General features: G+C 42.7%; 1 protein-coding gene across 2 annotated transcripts in view; it reads right to left on the reverse strand.

Moving 5' to 3' along the window:
* Positions 1-23,571, reverse strand: part of ATRN (attractin) — a 151,665-nt gene that overhangs the window by 87,995 nt on the left and 40,099 nt on the right. For both annotated transcript variants that reach the window (XM_071753147.1, XM_071753148.1), the window contains exons 4-10: positions 13,809-13,937; positions 10,422-10,627; positions 8,607-8,775; positions 7,069-7,159; positions 6,136-6,379; positions 4,502-4,685; positions 1,839-1,993 (exon numbers count right to left, since the gene is read on the reverse strand). In XM_071753147.1, the coding sequence (XP_071609248.1) occupies positions 1,839-1,993; positions 4,502-4,685; positions 6,136-6,379; positions 7,069-7,159; positions 8,607-8,775; positions 10,422-10,627; positions 13,809-13,937 (1,178 nt within the window). The remainder of the gene's footprint in view (positions 1-1,838; positions 1,994-4,501; positions 4,686-6,135; positions 6,380-7,068; positions 7,160-8,606; positions 8,776-10,421; positions 10,628-13,808; positions 13,938-23,571) is intronic.

Here is a 23,571-nt window from a genome sequence, read left to right on the forward strand (position 1 = left end):
GACAAGCATGCACGGTTCCATTTTTTAACATAAGACTTGAGTAAAATTGGACAGCAATTTGCAATTTTTTTTTTTTATCCAGCAAGTTGTGAGTTATGTGAGGCCAAGAAACATATTTTTCTAGATTAATAGAAGGCCAGGAATGTTTTGCTTTCTAAGCTTCTTTCCCATCTTTAACTGAAGATCAAGTATTGGAAAAAGTGAATGATTCTGAAAACACAAAGAAGCTTCTCCCTTCCTGACTTAGGAGTTATGCCAAACCTAAAACTTACAATGCACAGGATTTATTAAATATATTATTCAATTAGAAAAAGTGCTAGAAAACATCCAGCTCTTTCTGTTTGTCATCAGATCTGATTTTTTTGATAGGGTGAATAGAAAAGTTTTAATTTCTCCTGTGTGGGGTGAAAAGATCATTCCATGAACACACCAGGTTGCTCCATCCTGACCTTCAACATTTCCAGGGATGGGGCAGCCACAGCTTCTGGGGGCAACCAGGGGCTCAGCACCCTCACACCAAAGAATTTTTTCCTAACATGATGAATATAATTCCTGCTGAGATCATCCACCACCATAAGTGATGCTGATGCAATCTCTAATTCTTAGGACAAAACTGGTAAGGACCAGGTAAGTTGACTGCAAAACTTATTTCATGTAACAGAAACCTGCCTGTTAACTGTAGGAAAATAAGCATCACTACTGACATATTTTGTCAAATTAATGCAATTACTGCTTTAGCCTAACAGGTAGTTCAATGGGTCAGGGAATTAAAGAAAATCCAGCAGGAAAAATCTATCAGTATTGCTACCAAAGTTTAAAAAAATGATGGTGTCCGTGACTATCAAAACACCTTGAGAAAAAAACTCAAAGCTAATTAGGAGCACAGAATAAATTCCCCAGGGATATGACTTGAAACCACAGGAAGCTGAAGGGACTGATCCCTGCAAAGTGGCTCAAGGATGCCAACCAACCCCTGCTGCTGGAAGTTATCCTGTTCACTGGCATATTCCTTTCCCAACCCAGGAGTGACATCTCAGGGGACAGGCACTCCAGGAACCCAGGTCTACATGATTATTTCAGTGAATCAACTATGAGAGCCCAAATTTAAGGAATTCTGAGAGCAGAAGGCAGAATGTGATAGTGTACAGAACACTGGTTTTCTCCAGTGGGAATTATGTGGCTGTGTTTGCACCTTTTTTTATGTAATTTCTTCTCTTCGCTTCTTAAATGCAGCATCTCTGGGCTTCAAATTTACAAATAAATGCTGCCCTCTCCTGGCTGTTCTATCAAAATCCTACCAGCTAAAATCTAATCATTTGGCTTTATTGTGAAATAGTGCTTGTGGGGCTATTTATGCTTATAAAGCACACATAAACAGTCATCACAAACAGCACAGTCAAAAAAGTCAGCCAGCTTGCAGTGAAAAAAACCCCAAACCTGTACAAGTTAAGCTTCATCAGGGACCAGCCCTTCTCATTGTCCTGACAGCCCTGCCTTGTTGATCAATCACAGATTAAACCCCTCTCAGAATAGCAGGAGAGCTTTTTATGGCTGAGCTGGCAGCCCCATATGCTCTCTGTTTAGAGAACTAATTTTTAATACCCGAGGTTGTGCCTAAACTGTTGCAGGAGGAACTGCTGCTGGATCTGCCCAGAAATCACTGCACCAGCTCATTGGCTTGGTAATGGGTAGTGAGCTAAATGAGCTCCTCCTGATTACCCATTCTTCTGCTGTGTGCTCAGGGTGATATCCTCAGCATGTCAATCCCTCTGCTGAGGAGCCAGCTCCTCCTGAAGAGCTGAGAACTCTTTTTTGTGCTGATTTCTGCAAGAACTCACCGATGTCATATGCCATAAAGTCTGAAGAGAAGCACTTGGCCCCGTGGCTCATGGAGGTGTCGTTGTGGGTGTTGCCTCCAAACACCAACATGGTCCCACTCACGATCACAGCCGTGTGCAGGTAGCGAAAAAATCTGCTGTCTTTCAGGATAGTCCTGCAAAAATCAAAATATGGGTGCTCAGCAAACTGATCAGTACCTGGCAAAGACCAAACGAGCCCCAGGGACCAGCTGAAGGAGGTTCTGGGGTGCAGGGAGGAGGAGGGAGAGGAGGGGGGGGTATTTAACTCCTTTCTTAATGAAATTTTTAGCAACTCACTTGCCACACTGTTCAGTTCCTCCTGTAATTTCCTTCTCCCATCTGCTTGCCAATTTATGGAAGAAATATATTTACAAAAGCTTCTTTCCAAAGCTATGGAGCTCAAAACCATCGATTCCTTCCCTAGGGATTGTCAGTAACTGGGAGTCTGAGCAGAGTCACCTAAGCCTGCTGATAAAGACACTGCCTGGGAGGACTCCAATTTTTTTTTAGGAGCTCTTCTTTTATGGTCACTTAAAAAACCGTTTCAGATGAGGCACCAGATGGTGCTTAAAACTCAAAAAACCCCACCCTATTTTAAGGCAATCTATGCAGGTGCCAATAATAGAGCCCTGCAGCTCAATACCTGCAAAGCTCAATGCTTCATCCATGACTTAACCATGGGAAGCATCAATCAGCCTCCCCCCTGACCTCCCCTTGAATCACCAGGGTGAATCAGAGAGGGTGGAATTGCAGGAAAATCCCAATGTGGCCACATCTGCTTGCAGGCAGCAGTGTCAGGGCTTTGCAGGCTGTCCCACCACTTCTGCACAAGTGCTGCACCCCAAACTTAGCTTGCACTGAAGCCCAGACTTTCACACCAAAATACCCAGAGAATCACAGAATGTCAGGAAGGGACCTCTGGAGCTCACCCAGTCCAACCCCATCACCAGGGCAGGTTCACCCAGAGCAGGCTGCACAGGATGGAGTCCAAATGGGTTTTTATTTCTTCAGAGATGGAGACTCCACCATCTCTCTGGGGAGCTGTGCCAGGGCTCTGCCACCCTCAAAGATAAGAAATTCCTCCCCATGTTTAGATGGAACTAAACAGGTTCAAGTTCATGCCTGTTATCTCTTGTCCTCTCACTGGGCACCACTGGAAAAATACTGTCCCCATCCTCCTGACACCCCCCCTTTAGGTATTTATCAACACTGATAAGCTCCCCCCTCTCTTCTCCAGATTAAAAGACCCAAGTCCTTCAGCATCTCCTTTTAGGGAGATGTCCTGGTCCCCTCCTCATCTCTGTGTCCCTTTGCTGAGCCCTCTCCAGCAGTTCCCTGTTCCTGGGGTTGTTCCTCCCTAAATGCAGGACCCTGTGCTTATCCTTGGTGAATTTTCTCAGGTTTCCCTCTGCCCAAGTTGTCAACCTGGACCAGGGACCTTTAATAACACAAGATGACAGCACACAGGGGCTTTCTGTCCCTCTGTCCCTGCCAGGGCTGCAGTGCCAGATTCTGAAGCTGCCAATCAAAGAGCAGAGGGAACGTGAGGACAAACACACTTGCCAAAACAAAACCCAAGAGACTGCTTTTTTTGCTCTTCCATGAAACCACAATTCACTGAAGAACATATTAAAAAAAAAAGAAAAAAAAAAAAGAAGTGAATGACACCCAGAAGAAAAAAAAATAAATAAAGAGACTCCTACATGTCTGACTGCAAGGCAAGCAGCCTGCTCTGACAGTCCTCTCCAGATTGACAAAATAAATGTGATGAGAGGAAGCTGGTGCTGCAGCAGTTTGGGATGAATATTGTCACATTTGTGACATTTTCTGCCTAATCAGCCAGATTTTCCCACTCCGTGGCTGAAGTGGAGGAGCAAATGAAGCAAGAAAGGAAGTGTGGTTATTACTCTGGGTGCCACGGAGCAGGAAGGAAGGTTGTGTGGAAATTAGTCACTACTTAACTTTACTCATCAGTACAGACTCACAAAGAGCTGGTGCAGAAATACAATCTATTTTAACATCTCAAAAAAAAGGAGATATGGTGACTCAAATTTACATCCATTCATTCAAAGGATCAGTCCCCTTTTTGTCAGAAGCCTTCAAAAAAATCTTGAAGAAACACACAGATTAGAGGAAAATGTATTTCACCTCTGTAACTCAAAGTTGTGAAGTTTTATCTATAGCTTTTTAATAAAATTCACCTTTGGGCAGAAACAAATCACAGAAGATTTCAGCTTAAGAAATGCACGTTTCAAGCAGTTCCAGAGCCAAAAGAAAATGGGTTTATAATAGAAACTCTTTTGCAGTCCTAACTGCAGAATGAATTATCACTCACTTGACTGCAGTAACTGCACTCATATGCAGAGCCTGTACTGCTGGCAAGAAAATCCCATCAAATATTTTTCTTTTCAGCTTTAATACAACAATAGATTAAAACTGATTTCTTGGCTCATTCACAGCCTTGATTAGATGTGATTATATGAGTCTCTATTCATAAAGGGACATAAAAATAACAGATCCAAGAGCAAGCTATGCTGAAATGCAGGCAGCTACATCCTACTGTACCCTTAGCAAATACCCCAACTTTTTGTCCATTCCAAACAGAGATGAGGGGGTGGGATACAGGAGGTAAAACTACTCACCACATATGGGAATCAACTTCATATTTGTACAAGTCATCTGCCAGCCTGTATTTGTTGGCACTGAATGCTTTGTAACCTCCATGGATATAAATTGATCTTGTATTTGGATCATAAACACTGCTGTGACCATACCCTCCTTGCACCAAAGCTCCACTTGTCTGTAAAATGTTCCACGTATGTGTGGCTGAGAAATGAAAAATAAGAGAGACAGAACATGGTTAATTTCTCTCCATTCAGACCTTCCCAACAAATCTGGGGGTAAAACAAACTGGGTTTCCTTTGACTCTGACCTAGACACCACCTCTACCACTTCATACCCAGAAATAATTTTCCTTTGAGGAGTTTGTTGTCAAGGAGCATTGCCAAATATTGTGAATTTGCCCAGAAACATCTCCTCTGCAGCCATCTCTTCCATTTTGCAGACAAGCTAAATAAATGAGGGATTAAAAATATGGAAATAATAGATTGCATTTCAATGCCATCACCATGGTTTGAGCTGGAATGGTACCCAAGAGCCCTTTCATTTTACATTTATATAAAGCCAGACAGCACTGAAACCAAGTTAAGTACAACTCTGAAGAACACTGCAGTTAAAAACTAATATGTGATTAATGGTCCTATATCTCCCTCACTAAAATAACATTGGTTTGAAGCACTCTAGACCATAATATAACAGCAACTGAAACAAAAAAGCCAAATTACATCCCAAATCTCTGTAGCAGGCTGAGAATGAAGCCCTGCACAGGCTTCCTAACCCCAGGGGAGATCAAGCACACAAAAAGCAAAGGAATTCAAGTGTCTGCAAAATCTCACAGGGGGGAAAAACAAGAGCAGAAAAAGAAATCACTGCCCTACATATCCTTGTTTTCTTGAGGAGAAAACCAGAAGAAGAAAGATTGCTTGTGTGGCACCAGTGAACCAGAGCAGCCTCCAGTAGATCCCCTGGATCCAGCTGACTGAAGAATAAGGATAACAGGATGAAAGTGCAGATAGGGACAGTATCTCTGACAATAACCAACACATTCATGCTGTAAATGTCCTGTGCTGAAGAATTATTCTCTCTCTGGTCAGTGGAGCAAGGGCCATGTCTCCAGAGAGCCATTTCAGAGCAGCTGAGTCAGGCAGAAGTTGAGTTCATCTGGAAAGCTCCCTCTGCTTCTCCACTGATGCTGCTGGAAATCTCGTGATCTTAAAGTCCAACTTTGGACAATTCCCAAAGAAATGGGGCAAACGGAAGCCCAGGAAGTAATTCCCTGTTCCCTTAAGCATTTTCTAATCATCACTGTGTGGATACTTGCTCTGAATTGCTACAGCCATCCTTGCCTTTGCAGGGTGGAAAAATAACACCGAAAGCGTTTGCTTTGTCAGAGAGAGAGAGGAATATTAATTGGAATTGTACCACAGTTATCCTGCTTTGCCTCTCAATCACAGCTTTTCTGGTTTGGGGACCTAACAGACTCCATAAAACTGTGAGCACTTGGCTGCCTGCTCAGTGTGCTCAAAAAATACTGGGACTTAGACTGAATTTCTCAGAACGACAAACAGAAGAAGTTCCCTTGGGTTTGCCACGTGCTTAGGGACAATCTGAATAATTTTAATATGAAAACTGAAGAGACAGGCAGGGCCCTACTCACCCAGGTTGTACTCCTGGACATTGCTGATGTATCCATAGAGAGGACAGTGCCCAAAGATGACCAGCATGACCGTGCTGTTGTCTCGGAGGGTGACGATGTGTGCAGAGTGGCCCACAACAGCATATTGCTCCTTGGCTTTGGGTGCCCTCTGAGTCCAGGTCTGGGTGGGGATGTTGAACACCCACAGCTGGCTGGTCACATTCCCTGTTGCATCTATTTTCCCTCCATACATGTATATATCATCCTGAAAGAAGTGGAGATGGAAAACGAGGGTTTAGCATGTAGGAAACAGCTGATATGTAAGTAATTAAATTATTATGGGCTATCTTCTCTCAGCCTGAGTTCTTTCTCCTCTCTCAAGGAGACACAAGGGCATGGTAAAAAAAAAAATTCTTTGCTGTGAGGGTGGTGAGATGCTGGAAGAGGTTGCCCAGAAAAGCTGTGGCAATTCTCATGGAATCTCGGGTTCAGTCATGAATGTACTGAAGCTGTTGTGGATTCCTGCTGGAAAGAAGAACAGGAAGAAGAAAGGGAAAAGGGAAGGAGAAGGGAAAGAGAAAGGAAAAAGGGAAGGAGAAGGGGAAGGGAAGAGGAAGGGGGAGGGAAGAGGAAGGGGAAGGGAAGAGGAAGGGGAAGGGAAGAGGAAGGGGAAGGGAAGAGGAAGGGGAAGGGAAGGGGATGGGGAAGGGGAAGGGGAAGGGGAAGGGGAAGGGGAAGGGGAAGGGGAAGGGGAAGGGGAAGGGGAAGGGGAAGGGGAAGGGGAAGGGGAAGGGGAAGGAGAAGGAGAAGGAGAAGGAGAAGGAGAAGGAGAAGGAGAAGGAGAAGGAGAAGGAGAAGGAGAAGGAGAAGGAGAAGGAGAAGGAGAAGAAGGGGGAAGGGAAGGAGAAGGGAAGGGAAAGGGAAAATTTCCACTGGTGCTGGTGCAGCACTCACCTTATATAATGCCAAAGAATGACCATATCTCATCTCCACGGAGTTCACAGTATTGGCAAGTGGAAGCCACTCTTCAGTAATAAGATCATACCTGCAAAATAAAGACTTAATTAGTTATCTGAAAAGTAGATAATAAAATTGAGAGAACTATTGGTTGTCCTCTATGGGACTTGCTGGAAATTATTTTATTTATAACAAAAGTCCTACCAAGATTTCAGCATGCACAAAGCCCTCCCAGGCTACTTAGGGATTAAAAAAATTTAGTCAAACCTGCTCTGTTACTTAATTGTAACATATTGATTTGCTTTATCCTGAGTTTTCCTTCTCATTCAAACCTGAGAGCTAACACAGTCTATTGCAATGTATTGATCTGCTTCACCCTCTTTTCTTTCCCATGCAAAACCAGGAGCTAATTTATTGTCTATTAAGCTACAATTTACACATAATCCACCTGGAGGACCAGAGAAAGTTTACACTAAGCTCACAGAAGTTCCACATACCAGATAAAAACCAAACAAACCTGCCAGCATTTAAAAGCCACTTTTTAATTTTGTCTTTGTCATTCAAGCAGATTTTTTTTTTTTCAGTGAACCTGAAACAAGATAAAGCCTCTGCCCTGAAAATGGCCTGTGGCTTTTTAGATAAAAGAATGAACTATACTTGCCAGGCTTACAGACTTAAAAGATAAAATCATCCCTGAGAAAGTGTTCAATGAAGCCACGGGGTATCTGTTGAAAAATCAGGCATGACTTTGAAAAAGTAAATTGTGGATGTAATCAGCAGTTATTCTACAACTAAGTGTGCATTTTTAGCTCTTCTTTAACTTGCCCTATAAAGAAATATTCCCTCTGGATGTGAGTGCAGAACACCCAGCTCTTGCTTAGGTCCACGAAAATCAGGTATGCAGGTATCTCTGGGGAAAAAAAATAATCCAGCTTTTGCCTAATTCTGCCCAAATAATAACAAGCTCAAGAGGAGGCATGAAATGTGTTTTTTATGGGGGATTTCTTTGAGGTACACAATTACTATGTGATCTCTTCCTTCCAGTTAAATCTCCTCAACTAATTGCATAAATGTCATCCTCCTAAATGCCACTCCCTGCTTGATATCCCATCACTCTGCATCACCACCCACAGTAATCAGTAATAATTAAGAAGCCAAATACTCTGAAGGCACCCACAAAAAAATCTAAGGAAAGGCCAATAACACAGAAGCAGAGCTACCCTCTTGGCACCCAAGGCCAGACATCATTTAGAAGCTGCCTAGAAAGATGCAGTGAAGAGTTAAATGCTGGCAGGAGCAGATGAATCCAAAATCCACTGAACATCAGGAGCCTTATGCTTTGACTTTTCCAAAATTAGCACCCCTAAGCAGCACTCCCCACATCTCAAACATGAGGTTGAGTTTTTTATTACTGCTGTTTGCCCCTGGAGATGGAGCGGGAGCCAAAGCACAGCATGTCAGATGGCATTTTCTAAAAATAAAGTCTCAAATCTAAGTTCCTCCACTTAGACTTTATTATCTAGCTTTATACTCACGCTAAAACCTTCTGAGAGTCAGAATGATTGAAGACATAGCCTCCAACAATCCACATTTTATTGTCATGGATTACAGTTTTGTGAGATGCTCTGGGAAGTTTGGGATGTGAGTATTCCTCCCGGCTCCAAAACGACTGGTTTGCAGGAACAGGAATTGAGCAGCCAGGACCTAGAAAAATAAGGTTTTAAAAATGAAGTTGAATTTTTTTTTTCCTCCCCCCCCAAACCTGCATTTCACCTAGAGCTCAATAACCTGCACCACAGGTGACAAAGATGGTGCATGGGTAGGTGACAAATTCAAGCTGCAATCCTCATTTTCTTGCCCACATCAGCGATTTGTGATGGACCTGGTGGGCCATCTCCCAACTCCAACCACATGCTTCAAATCTGAAACTGCTTTTAGACTTAAAAAGCAGTTCCAGACCTGATGAACTAGTGCTGCAGCAAAGCAGACACTCTGCACAGTTCCCCCCTCCTCTGCTTGATGGGATTTAGTGGTTACACTGGTGCAGGACTGAGAGGTGGACTTGATGATCTTGAAGGTCCTTCCCAACCATGATGATGATGATGATGATGATTCTGTGGTGCAGACCCCTCCCTGCTCCACACAAAGATGGATCTTCCAGCTCTGATCTACCCACCAAGTACCCACCAAAGTCCCAACACAATCCACAAAATCTTCATGAGTCCTGCTCAGCAGCATGCTGGAAAACCCCACAATCTAATCCTGTTCTCTTCTCATTCCTCTCCCTCCCAGCAATACATTCTTGTGAATCGTTCACTTCTTTTTCTTTTTTTTCCCCTGTATTTCTGCTGCTCTTAAGCCAACGTTTTCACTGCCAGATTTCACTTCAAAGCTCCCCGTGGAGTGGCAGAAGAGGAGCAGAAAAGGTCTCAGCAGAATGAAAAGCCACATGGATGCTCTCCCTTCTTCCCAGTGACAGCCACCTACAGACACAAGGCTACTACAGACACCAGAGAGGGCAGAACCTGGAGAAGTTGAGGCATTGAAAAGGGAATAGGTTTATCAGGACAGCCTTCAGGCAGGCAAAAAAGGGAATGTCTGTGTAACTGAGTGATGGTGCTGGCTGTAACACACAGCACCCTGCTTCTTCTTGCTGAGTTTCTACCAGCAACAACTGGACTCAGCTTTATCACCCTTAAAAAAACCTCCTGGTTTCTGGGGCAGAGAGACAGCTCTCACCTCATCAGAGAGACTGCTTTCATCCCACTCTGCTAGGGTTTGTTTGGGGGGGCTTTCAGGGGTTGATTTGGGGTTTTACACACACACAAACCTGCTGCAGCAACCAAACAAGGGCTGGTTTGGCAGCAAAGCTGAGTGGTGGCAGCAGGTGCTGCAGCTGGTTGTATTTCATGTAAGATTAATTCTTCCATGTCACTGTGTCTTTGGAAAGCAAACATGTTTGCTTGGTTCAAGCTATTGCTAAGACTGACACAGCTGATGAGAAAAAAGCATTCTGTGTGTACAAACAGGTTTTAAGTACTGCCACCAGGCTTAACTTTGCTTTAAGTGCAAAAGAAGAAGTTTTAAGTTTTTACCTGCACACAGCAGGTTGGTACTGATCTCACTGTAGCATTTTGGTTTTGTTAAGAGCATTTTTAAATGCTTTTTTCTTATGATTTTTTTTAAAAAAACATGTTTGTTCCAAATGAAGTGTGATCTTTTGACATGAAGAGCCAGATAACTCTGTTCCTAGACAAAATGTTAATACTTACCAAGCAGAAGCAGCTTGAATACCTCCAACCAAACTGCAAGAGCTGCACACAGAAATCCACATTGATCAGGAGACTTACCTTGCCAGCCTGCTGAGCAGGAACATGCCTTGGTGTCATTGAAGTTGCAATGCCCTCTCTCAGGTGCCCCACAGCCATCTGTGCAGTAGGGAATATCACAGGCTTCTCCCTTCCAGAATTTGGCACATTCACATTCCAGAGCATTGCTGCTGTTGTTGAGTTTGCACTCCCCTCGTCCAGAGCAATTATTGGGACACATATTGAAACTGCAAAATCAGGGAAAGAGGGTTTGTCAGTAATGAGACAGAATTCCCAAGCATTCCTCTTATTAATGAACACAGGAGTGATGCTGGACAGAACTTAATCCAGCTGCTTCTTAGCATCCAGACCAAGGATGCTCATCTAGAACCTGATCTGCAGGAAAAAATCTGCAGGAAAAAAATCTGCAGGGATTTGCTCTCTGTCACCCACATCACTGAGTGATTTAAACTTTGAAAAGTTATCAATATGGTTCTGCAACTGTCTGTAATGCAAATTAATTGCCTTGAAACAGCCTTCCAGAATTTGGCACATTCACATTCCAGAGCATTTTTGTTGCTGCTGTTGTTGAGTTTGCACTCCCCTCGTCCAGAGCAATTATTGGGACACATATTGAAACTGCAAAATCAGGGAAAGAGGGTTTGTGAGTAATGAGACAGAATTCCAAAGCATTCCTCTTATTAATGAACACAGGAGTGATGTTGGACAGAACTTAATCCAGCTGCTTCTCAGCATCCAGACCAAGGATGCTCATCTAGACCCTGATCTGCAGGAAAAAATCTGCAGGAAAAAAATCTGCAGGGATTTGCTCTCTGTCACCCACATCACTGAATGATTTAAACTTTGAAAAGTTATCAATATGATTCTGCAGCTGGTTTGTAATGCAAATTAATTGCCTTGAAACAGCCTTCCAGAATTTGGCACATTCACATTCCAGAGCATTTTTGTTGCTGCTGTTGAGTTTGCACTCCCCTCGTCCAGAGCAATTACTGGGACACATATTGAAACTGCCAAATCAGGGAAAGAGGGTTTGTCAGTAATCAGACAGAATTCCCAAGCATTCCTCTTATTAATGAACACAGGAGTGATGCTGGACAGAACTTAATCCAGCTGCTTCTTAGCATCCAGACCAAGGATGCTCATCTAGACCCTGATCTGCAGGAAAAAATCTGCAGGGATTTGCTCTCTGTCACCCACATCACTCAATGATTTAAATTTTGAAAAGTTATCAATATGGTTCTGCAGCTGTCTGTAATGCAAATTAATTGCCTTGAAACAGCCTTCCAGAATTTGGCACATTCACATTCCAGAGCATTTTTGTTGCTGCTGTTGAGTTTGCACTCCCCTCGTCCAGAGCAATTATTGGGACACATATTGAAACTGCAAAATCAGGGAAAGGAGGTTTGTCAGTAATGAGACAGAATTCCCAAGCATTCCTCTTATTAATGAACACAGGAGTGATGTTGGACAGAAATTAATCCAGCTGCTTCTCAGCATCCAGACCAAGGATGCTCATCTAGACCCTGATCTGCAGGAAAAAATCTGCAGGGATTTGCTCTCTGTCACCCACATCACTGAGTGATTTAAATTTTGAGAAGTTATCAATATGATTCTGCAGCTGGTTTGTAATGCAAATTAATTGCCTTGAAACAGCCAAGAGTAAATGAAGAATTTAATCAGTGCATGAGGTTTTTGTGGTGTCTGTGCAGTTTACACCAAACTCCTCACAATTAGCTGCTGTTCTGGGATCTGCTTACCAAGGGAACCTACTTGAGATTAATCCCAAGATGTGCCTGTTATGAATAATTTCTGATTTTATAATAGCTGCAGTGTAGCTGGGGTGAATCTGCACCATCCTGGGTGAAGATCCAAGTGCACAGACCCTGTTCATTTCCAAATTCCAGGATTTGTCAGTGTTTCCACCAGTATAACCCAGTATTCTGAGTGTCATGGGAGAGGTGGAGTCACTGGTTCCATGACCACAATTTCACAAGTGGCTGTTGAGCACCTACACCCAGGAGTGACTACAAAGCCTGCTAAATTGAAAAGGAATAACTACACCTTTTTATCTGCTCTCTGCAAATAATTAGGAAACCTGATGACCAGGAGACAAAGAAGGGGAAAAAAAACCCCAAACAATATACTTGAAAAATTGTTTGAAGTGGCCGAGAAAGCGAAGGGTTAAAAAAATATTAAAATATCTTAAAGGCACTTTAAAAAGGCCACTTTTTAAAGTTTCTTTTTACTGTTTTCTTTTCTCCTGTTTTCATTTAAGAGGATGTCTCTGTTGTACTGTAGTGGTGCAACACCAAGAACTGGCAGTAGATGGTGTCAAGGTTTCTGGTTTCAAAACCCCACTGCTTCAGCTGCTGTTTCAAGTAACTTTGCAAAGGTTCCCAAATTCCTTCCTGAACTTTCAAGGGATGCTGAATGCTCCTCGTTTTTCAAAGAATCTACTCTATATTTAAGTGCTTATTAAGGATGAAAGCACCAAGACTGGTATTCAAAAAACTAAACACCTGTTTTTAAGAAAAACTTTCAATTTCTGAAAAAAAAATAAAAATCTGCTTGTGTCCAAGGATTTTGCAGCTGAGTTTTCTGAAAGAGGTGAGAACAGATGCAAGTTGCAGCCAAATTAAAATCTCCCAGTGCAGCAGAAACATAATTTGTATTTGTAGGAGAAAAAAATTCAAAGCCCAGGATCTCCACCAGAAGCAGCAAAGTCCTTCTCTGCTAGCATGTCCACACTGACATCATTTACTTCAAAATAAAACCTTCCTAAGAGCAGCCAATGTATTAGGGAGCACCTTAAAATTATTTTTTAAAAGCTTAGCAGTGAGGACTAAATATCCATTAGAACCAAAGGAAATAACAGAATCATTTCAGACTTTGAATGAAGTGATTCAACCCAAGGACTGAATAAGAAAGAGCATCCCAAGGATGAGGATCCCTCAAGAGCAGGCAGAGTCCAAAGTCCCAAGTGGAATGTGTCCACTTCTCCAAGGGTGTTTGAGCAGAATTATCTGCAGAATAGATCAGAGCACACACAGGCACCAAACACATCACTTCTGATTGACTTGGATCAAGTCTAACAACATCCAGTCAATAATGTGATGTCTTTTTGAGCAAAGGGTTGGACTTGATGATCTCTGAGGTCCCTTCCAACCCAGCCCATTCTATGATTCTATGAAACATTTGCCCACATTTACACCTGACAACTGAAGCTTATGCTGAGCACCTTACAGTTATGATCTATTGAAGGGTATAATGAAGATAAAAATCTAAATTCCAGGATCTTCTTATAATTACATGCTTAGATGGCAATTGGTTATTTCAAGACAAAACTGAGAAAAGAGGAAAAGTCCTTTTGCTCAGCCTGCAACATGGCTGCTGAGTGTTACTACTTACTTATATGTAATGTTAAACCCTGTTAAATTGTAGGCAGCATCACTGAAGAAATGCAGAAGGGCATATCCAGAAGTAGCTACAACTTCTGGTACTGTTTCATTGCTGTCTTTCTCAGGGACAATAAGACCACTGGAAAAGAAAAACAAAACAACACAACACATTAGAAGTGAAATAAGAGGGAGCAAAGCAACAACAGTAAATTCACCAGTATTAATAAAGCAAATGAAACTTAAAGGTATTCATTATTTGCATCTATTTGAAGTATAATGACTTTAAGTGATCACCAATTTCACAGTACAGAGGTATGGGGTTATTTTTCTTCAATATAACTCCTTAATCTTATTCTTTAATATAACTCCTTAATCTTATTCTTTAATATAACTCCTTAATCTTATCCTTTAACATAACTCCTTAAATACTAAAAAAGAAAATATCTTGATGTTGAATGATATTCAACCAACATTCAACACAACCCTATTCTCAAAGGCCTAAGAACCCTCAAATTGAAACTAAAACCCCATTCTTCAGGGAGCAGGTTATTAAACCCTCTTGTTTGGCTGCATTTTCTGCAATTCAGCAACCACCTCCCTGCCCAAGGAGTGCAGAGAAATGAACATGAGGCCATGGAAAGCTGCATTGCTGCTGCTCTCAAGATGTGGGATTTTAGTCATAAAGAAGGAATGGCTGCAGAAAAAAAATGCAAACAGAAAACCCTCAGGTAATCAACTTGGCCCTTCTGAAAGATAAATGTGTAATAAGTGTTTAGCTCCAGTAAGCCAGAAGCTGTCTGGAATTCCAGTTCATCTCACCAAAAATCTTACTTTCCCTCCCTTATTATTCTTCTCGTTCCAAAGTATGTTTGGAAACAGAAATTCAGTGTGTGCCAAAAGCATAAAACCTGCTGCACCAGCTCTGCTGAGCCCAGGGTCTCCTCCTGTTTATGGACACAGCAAATGCTTGGGAAAGACATAAAGCAAGTACAGAGCATTTTAGTGATGTGTTCTGCACCTTCCAGAAACCCAGACATCTGCTGCCTGACCATCCAACTGCTGCTCTTGGGCTTCTCCATGAGAAATAAGTACAACCACCCTTTAATCCCCATTTTCCTGCCACCTACTCCCTTATAAAGCTCCATCCAACCCAACACACCCAATATTTGTTGGGCTTTTCTGTCCTAAAAGACTGATATGTTCACTATTCCCCTCTCATTCTTTTTTTCACACTTCTGGTCACCTCTGGATGTTTCTCTCTACCCTTCCAGGTTGTGCTGGGTCCTTCAGCCTTGCAGATCCCCAGGGGTGATGGAGAGAAGGGAGGATGGGGGCAAAACTATTTACAATATTGGAGATTGGACATAGGATGGGTTTAGATAAAGTGTTGGCAAAACACTTGGAGTAGGCTGAAAAGGAGACTAAATGTTTCTTGAAAAGAGTAGCTACCACCTGTTTACTGCACAAAATTGTTTGTATCAGAAAGGGAATACTTATTCTTCTTTTAAAATGCAAGCATAAACCTCAAGTCTACTGAATTTATTTTTTAAAGCCTTTATCTAAGCAAAGCAAACTCTTTACCCCCACCTACTCCTCTCCAGCTGCTATTTTCTAGCAGACACCCATCCCTCTCCCAGCTTCAGTCCTTTTTGCAAAAGCAAAGTCAAAGTTTTTTTGTCAGAGCAGAGAATCCAAAGCCCCAGGAGGAATGTGCTGGGCAGGGATCCAGAAGCAGCTCTGAGGCTGCACAACCCCAGAGCCCAAACCTGGTTTGGTGCCCTGCAACTTCTGAAGCTCTGAGGGCACCACCAACCCAAAAGTAATGGTGAAAAGAATCCTTTCCCCCTGAAAAAAATTCACTTTTCTTCTTTTCACCTCTCTTCAGCACTGGAAGCAAATGAGGTTTGAAGAGAGTTCCCCTAAGGGAGGGTAAATGAGCTGCTACACCCAGAGAAAACACTCCCAGCACCCCATTCACATCTCCTGAAAAGCACTTTTTTTGTGACCTGAATTCTTCTGTCCCTATGATACAACTCACTGTGTGCTCCAACAACAACACAGATGCCCAGGGAGCCTTTCCAAAAATTTCTGCTACAGGAATTGGGGGGGTTTGCATCAAGAGGAATGTGAACACCTTGCCTATGGAGCCATAAATTGTACAACAGCCCCTCCTGCACAAGTCTTACAGCCTTCACCTTACCCACATGCCTTTAAAATGCAGTAACCTGACCCCATGTTTTGGCTAAACAACTCCAGCACATTTGCTCCAGCTCAATAAATATTTCCATGCCAGCAAGCCAATGATTTTTTTTCCTCTTTCAGATCTCAAGGATAGAGGATTAAAAGGCAAAATTCACTGCCTTTTCCTCCACGTGCAAGAGGTGCCTGTTTCGTTTGGAAATCTGAGACTTCTGATCTGAAAATGATCTCTCCCAGAAGACTGTTTCCTGATGCATCAGAAGAACAAAAAAGCCTTATAAATTTCTCCTTGCTATTTGTTTCACAGTTTTCCTTTGTAATGCAAAGTGTAGGAGGGAAGATCTCTGCCACAGGAAAACAGACATCTGAATATAATTCAGTGTAAAGCAAGCTACAGCTCAGGGACATGAGAAAACTCCTCTGGTTTGATTTATTCTTCTTCAATCTTATTCTTGCAGCTCTTATCACTGACATTACAGAGCAATCTAACTGGGAGGCCGTGGAGAGGGCAGAATAACAGCAGCAAAAAATAAAAGTAGAAAGTGAACAGGTGTAGTGAGAGAAGGGAAAAATGCCCTTCCCCTCATAACCTTTCCTAATAAAAGGATGAGCAGAGGACAATGATTTGTTTTCTCTTAGAAATCTCAATTTGGGGATTCACTTGGGAAAAACCCAGGTTCCTCCACAGGGGATGCTCCCAGCACATCTCCTGCCTGCTCCTTGTCTTTCCCTCTTTTTTTCTGGTGTCTCATATGTAAATGTGCCAAGGAGGATGTTATCCCACCTCCACAAGTTTGGAACAGACTGATGACACCTCATAAATAGATTGGAAAATCACTCAGGGAAAGCCATGAAGAGAACCCAGCGATAGCAATCAGGTCCTTGAAAGGTCAGCACTCAAAAAAAAAAAGTGAAAAAACCCAGCGTGCACACAGCACCATTTCAAAGAAACCAGCACAAACAGAGCTTCTAATGAAAATAAAAAAAAGTAAAGGATTATGCAAAATTGCCTTTAAACTCCAATACAGGCTCTTTCAGAGCCTCAACTCTGGCCAAGAGTTTCACAACAAGTCGCTTCCCTGCCTTTTCAGAGGGTTTCAAAACATTTCACAATCACCACTACTCCAAAGCAAATAAATACTCCTACTCAGCTAAGTTGTCCAATGATGCCATTTCTTTGGTGTTGACAGGCAGACCTTCTTGTGCCCTAAAACTTCTGGTTTCTCTGCACTGGATTTGTGGAGTCAGTGGCAGAAAGAAAAGCAGCAACCCAGAGATCTGAGTTCTCCATCACCCTGCAGACACCCCCTGCCTACACCAGAGAAAAATGGGAATTATTTAAAACAAAGGGCATCCCCTCTATTGCTTTTCCCTGATTTGCTCAAAGCATCCTGGGGATGGTGTATTCATCATTTTCTGCTGGGACACAACCTGCTGGCATGGCAGGGATCAAGAGCAGGCAAAGCTCTGGTGAGAAGAACAAGGTAAAAAGAGGAAGATGGAAGTCACAAAATTAAAATGCAGAGATCACAGAGAAGTGAAAGGATAAAGGTGATACTGAAAAATCAGTTGCACGTTGGCTTCTCAGTCTACTGAAATGAGATGCAGAACCATTCTCCTAATTTTTAAATAGCTTGACCCACCTGGACAGGCAAAACACAACCAATCCTTAACAAAAAAGCAGTCCATGCACCTCCCCATACTCACAACTACAGGAGTAAAAAGCAACAGACCAAAAAAAGAAATGAAAGGAGGCTAAAAAAAAGAAAAAAAAAAGGGGGGAGGGGAGAGAAAATAAGGCTACATCTTAATTTATTTTCTTAAAGGAAAAGCTACAATTCTTGTGCAGCGACCCCCAGACATGGACTTTTAAGGAAACAAAGCTATTGCAATGACACTTTTTCAAAAATAATCTCATTATTGAGAGCTGGCAACACCCCAAGATGGTTTTTTTCTTGAAACAATCTTCCCTTATTGCACAGGGACAGATTCAGCTGCTTCAGCACCAGCACCAGGGAAACCTCCCTGCTCACAGAACCCTCTGGATCCAGGGCTTTGCCCCCAAAACCTTCTCAGTTCTCCCATAGTGATTTTCCCTCTGGAGCCAGGAGAAAAAGGACAAACCATAAACATATTAAAAAGTGTCTCATGAGCCATTCAGTTGGTTTTTTATCATTATTTGACACAGTGAGTGTGGCTGTAAAAGCCACAATTCCTTCTCAAAAGAATTTCCACCTTTTTTGCCATTGCAAGACAGTGAAGAAGTACTCTAAAAATTGAAAACATTGTTTTAATATCAATTAAATCTGGAGATAGCCCGTGCTATCAGCCATGGTGCAAATGCCTCTCTGTTTTTTAAAACCTAAGGTCTGTTGTCTATTTAATGTCTGTGAAGCTCAGGGTGTTTGAATTAATGAAAAAAAATGAATAAAAAGTCATTCTTCAGTCCAGAGAAACTGTTTCAGAGAAAGGAACTGAAAAAGTGAAGAACTGAAGCAACTTTTCTCTTCTGAACTTCCTTTCTAGGCCTTGATTTAACTCAGAGGATTTATCCTTTCCAAACTCTCCTTATCTGTCTCCTCAAATTGATTTGATGTTTTTGGAGGGGATTACAGGGTTGGCGAACAAAAGCAAGTTTGATACAAAATTTACATTTTTCTAAGAAAATCTGACTTTTCTACCACAAAGGCATTTTGATTAATCAATTCTCACACATTTGAAGGATCAGGTGGCTCACTGATGGGCTCAGAGAGTAAATATAAGTGAGGGAACATCACACAGCAGGTACATTTCTAGCAAAATCCTGAATGCATTTGTACTTCACACCAATCCTTGGTTGTTCTTTTGATTTTTTTCTTTTAAATCAATACTCTCAAAGTTATTGTGGATGAGAAGAAAACAAAATGAAATCCTTAGAGGGCAGGCTGCTAGGAAAAAAAGGCAACTGGGCTGCTTGGTGACCTGAGTGCCTGGGTGATGATCGTATTGCAATGTGGTCCAGCACAGGGCCTGATTATTGGAAATCCTCTATCTCAGGACTCAGGATGAAAAAAAAAAAGTGATTTTGGGAGTGATTGGTGATGATGTGATGAGTGCCAGCTCCATCAGAGGAGGGCAATAACCTCAAGAGGCACAACCCTGGTTATGCACACAAGCAAAGGTCACCCAAGGCACGCTTTGAAGCAGAGCAATAAAACTGAAGCATTCACCAGTCGTTTTGTCTCCCTTCAGAGAATCACAGGATGGTTTGGGTTGAAAGAAACTTTCAGGGTCATCTAGTCCAGCTCCTCAGCCCTGAAGTCAGCAGGGACATCTTCAACTCAACCAGTTTGCTCAGAGGCCCATCCAACCTGACCTTGGATCTTTCCAACTCCTTCCTGGGCACCCTTCATTCCATCCAGAACACCCAGAGTCCATCTCCTTTGGGTTGAAGGAAACTTTCAGGGTCATCCAGTCCAGCCCCCCAGCCCTGAAGTGAGCAGGGACATCTTCAACTCAACCAGTTTGCTCAGAGCCCCATCCAACCTGACCTTGGATCTTTCCACCCCCTTCCTGGGCACCCTTCATGCCATGCAGAACACCCAGAGTCCATCTCCTGCCTCCCTGTGCCCAAAGCAAGGACCACTTCCACCTCCAGGTCTGTAGCACATCAGCTCTAGGCTGATGAGCTCCTCTGAATACTCCTGGAGCACAAATAGTCCCAACTGAAGATGTTCTCTCCCTTCCAGAGTATAATTAATCCTCATTTGCAACCCCTCTGATGTTACCAGCTGATGCTTTGCTGGGAGCAATCCCAGCCCAGTCCCTGAGGAGGGGGAAGCAGGGTTTGGAGGTGAGATCAGGAAGGGAAGTGAGGACAGAGAGAGGCTCTGAGTGTGCCCAAAGCTGCAACCTGGGTGACAATTTCTGAGAGAATAGTAGGGAGGGAAAAAAAACCAAAACCAGAGAACCATATGATGTAGGAGGAGGTGTGGAAGGAGCAAGGCTTGTTTAGCCTGAAGGAGAGATGCTGAAGATGAGCTGAAATGTAATTGCTGCCTTTGACTAGCAAAGGAGAGATTGCAGAGCAGATAGCACATAAGGTTCACAGGAAAGGGCAGGAAGCAACAGACAAGCTCTGATTGGGTATTACTAAAAGATTGTTAAATTTATTTCTTTTTTTTAACCACGAGGGTAGCAAAGTGCTGGACCACTGGCCCAAAAGATCAGCAAGATCTCCATCCTGAAGTGATATTCACAACCTGCCTGGCCAAGGTCTTGAGCAAGGGCCTGATGCCACTCTGATGGACTTGCTTTGACCAGGGTCCCCTCCAACCAAACCCACCCCATGCTCTCTCCTTAGACTCAAATTTGGACAGAGCCACATTAATCTGCAGGTGGTGAAAGGAAGGTGAGATGCTCCTGGGTTTGAGGGTACAAGAGCTCCCATGGAGGCATCCCAGAGCAGCCAGCCCAGCAAGTGACATGGGACAGCTGCTGCCATCTGTCACCAGTGCCACCAGGACCAGCCATCTGGCACCTGATGGCATCCACAAGGCACCTGGGAATGGTCTCACCTCCATCTGGCACCTGATGGAACCCACAAGGCACCTGGGAATGGTCTCACCTCCATCTGGCACCTGATGGAACCCACAAGGCACTTGGGAATGGTCTCACCTCCATCTGGCACCTGATGGCATCCACAGGGCACTCGGGAATGGTCTCACCTCCATCTGGCACCTGATGGAACCCACAAGGCACTTGGGAATGGTCTCACTTCCATCTGGCACCTGATGGAACCCACAAGGCACTTGGGAATGGTCTCAATTCCATCTGGCACCTGATGGAACCCACAGGGCACCTGGGAATGGTCTCAATTCCATCTGGTACCTGATGGAACCCACAGGGCACTTGGGAATGGTCTCAATTCCATCTGGTACCTGATGGAACCCACAGGGCACTTGGGAATGGTCTCAATTCCATCTGGCACCTGATGGAACCCACAGGGCACTTGGGAATGGTCTCAATTCCATCTGGCACCTGATGGAACCCACAAGGCACCTGGGAATGGTCCCAATTCCATCTGGCACCTGATGGAACCCACAGGGCACTTGGGAATGGTCTCAATTCCATCTGGTACCTGATGGAACCCACAGGGCACCTGGGAATGGTCCCAATTCCATCTGGCACCTGATGGAACCCACAAGGCACCTGGGAATGGTCCCAATTCCATCTGGTACCTGATGGAACCCACAGGGCACTTGGGAATGGTCTCACTTCCATCTGGCACCTGATGGAACCCACAGGGCACTTGGGAATGGTCTCACCTCCATCTGGCACCTGATGGAACCCACAAGGCACTTGGGAATGGTCTCGCCTCCAGAGCCATGGCCAAAGCTCTTGTCCAAGAACAATTGGTGGTGAAGAGAGTCAAAAATGAAACCCAAGGTGCAAAAGCAGCTCCAGTAAATGTTTAACAGTTAAAAGTTACAGAAAAAAACGAGAAATGGGGATGATGATGGAGAAAAGTCACAAACACAACCCAGGAGGGTCACGGGTGAGGAGTGGAGTTCCTCTGCTTCAGATTTCTGCATTCTGTGCTGAATTTGCACTGGATTTCTGTTTCCTCTTTTCATTGCACATTTCCACACTCTTGCACTGGCTATGATCACAAATAAAAACCAGCCAAGAGATTTTTTAACACTGCTTAATAGAAATAAAGCTTCCTGCACAGGGCCAGACAGCCCTGGGGGCACCCAGTCTATAAGGAGTTTGGTAAATGGTTTCTGAAGCCACTTGGTGTTGTGTAAATGTTTGCATTATGCAAATATTTATCACATCTAAAAACTGATAAAATCAATTTACAGTTTCCCTGTAAGGCTGAGGATTTCCAAGATGATTTTAATATATTCAGGGTAAATACTGTGGTGAGAACAAACAGACACGAGCACAAGAAGGTCAAGAAAACAAGATCAGAGCAGGGAAGGAAGTGAGGGCTCAGGCAACTGCTGAAAAAAACAGGGAAATAACAAAAACTGAGCTTGAGAGGGAGGAATTTACAGTATTTATCAACACTGAAACTTTAGAGGGTCAAACTGTACAAAGCTCAATCTTGCAAAGCCCCTGGCAGGGTGCAAAAATAGTGAAAAGTGAAATATAGTTCTGGGTAATATTAAAATTCAGCATAAACTAAGAAAAGAGTTTAAAGAGGAGCACCATTTCAGAAAAAATTCTAATACAACTATTTTTCTACCAGTGGAAAGGTATTTTTCAACAGATGCTTTTTTGCACTTCAAAATCAGAAGCATCTGCTGTTTCCTAAACTTGGTTTCCTAAACAACACAGCTCATTTCTAATGAAGATGAAATTCAAATGTCATCTAAAGAAGTAATTAAAAAAAAAAAACAAAAAAACACACCTGATTTTTTTTTCCTACCTCAAAAAAAAATCATTGTTTTAAGCTCAAGCTTCCTTGTCCTCAGGCACAGACTTCCTAGTGATTTACAGAAGATTTTAAAGCCTGAACCATAATTGTTAATGCTGTGAGGTACTTATAACCTCAATTTTAAAAGCCTATTAATTTTTGGAAAACACACAAGAAACTGCAGGCACAAATCACAACCATTTCACCTTTTCAACAGCATATTAAAATATAGCTCAATTACAGCAAAATTACTATGAGTCAGGATGATATTTCTTCCTCTTCCAGCATCTTAATTCAGTGCATGACACCAGGAAAGTGCTTCCAGGTTGCATCTCCAGGTTTTTGGGTTTTTTAGAAGAGAGAATTCCTTTGTGTGTCCTGTTTTGACCCCAGGTTAGGCTGAAGGATTAGAGGAAGAATTCTTTCACTAGAAAACAACCCTGCATTTTCCAAAGTGATCCCCCCAAAAAAGTGCTTTTTTAACTTTTGTTTCTTTTATCAATTTTTGGTTCTTGTGCTGATGTTCTCTCCTGAGATTACAAAGAGTTTTTAGAACAAAAAAAGTATTTTTAGTGCTTCATTTCACAAATGAAAGGGAGCACAGCAGAAGGTTAATTCTAGAAATAGTTAACAGCCACGTGAAAGAGGCAGAGTCCAAAGGGAACTTTTAGTTTTTCCACAGATCACTTGGAATTATTTTTCTAATTTCAGCTAAAAGAATAGAAAACAGAAGATTTCCAGATTCACTGGAAGACTGAAGTATAGAAATGCACAAGTAATATTTAGGATGTAATATTTAGGCTCTTTGTTTAGGATGCTCTTACCCAGCATCCAGACAAATCAATCTCTCAGCACAGGATGAGCCAAATCCCAGTCATGTTTTAAGAGGGTCTCCAACCCATCATTGCTGTTTCTGAACATCCTGAGAGAGCTTAAAAATATCAATTTTAAAGGTACAGAAGGATACACACAGTTCTACAAGACCTGTAAGACTGCCAGGTCGATTTCTTGGCTTTTGCCTTCTGTCAGCATTGACATATTATGAGTTAAACTTAAATCATGTTCAAAACTGATAAATGGGGCAGTTTTCTACTTGAGCACGAGCTGCCATGCCAAATGATTTTGGACTCGACCAGCTGACAATCATTTTTTTGTCTCTCAAATAATCAGG

This window comes from Heliangelus exortis, chromosome 10 (genome assembly GCF_036169615.1).
Source record: "Heliangelus exortis chromosome 10, bHelExo1.hap1, whole genome shotgun sequence".
NCBI classification, from domain to species: Eukaryota; Metazoa; Chordata; class Aves; order Apodiformes; family Trochilidae; genus Heliangelus; species Heliangelus exortis.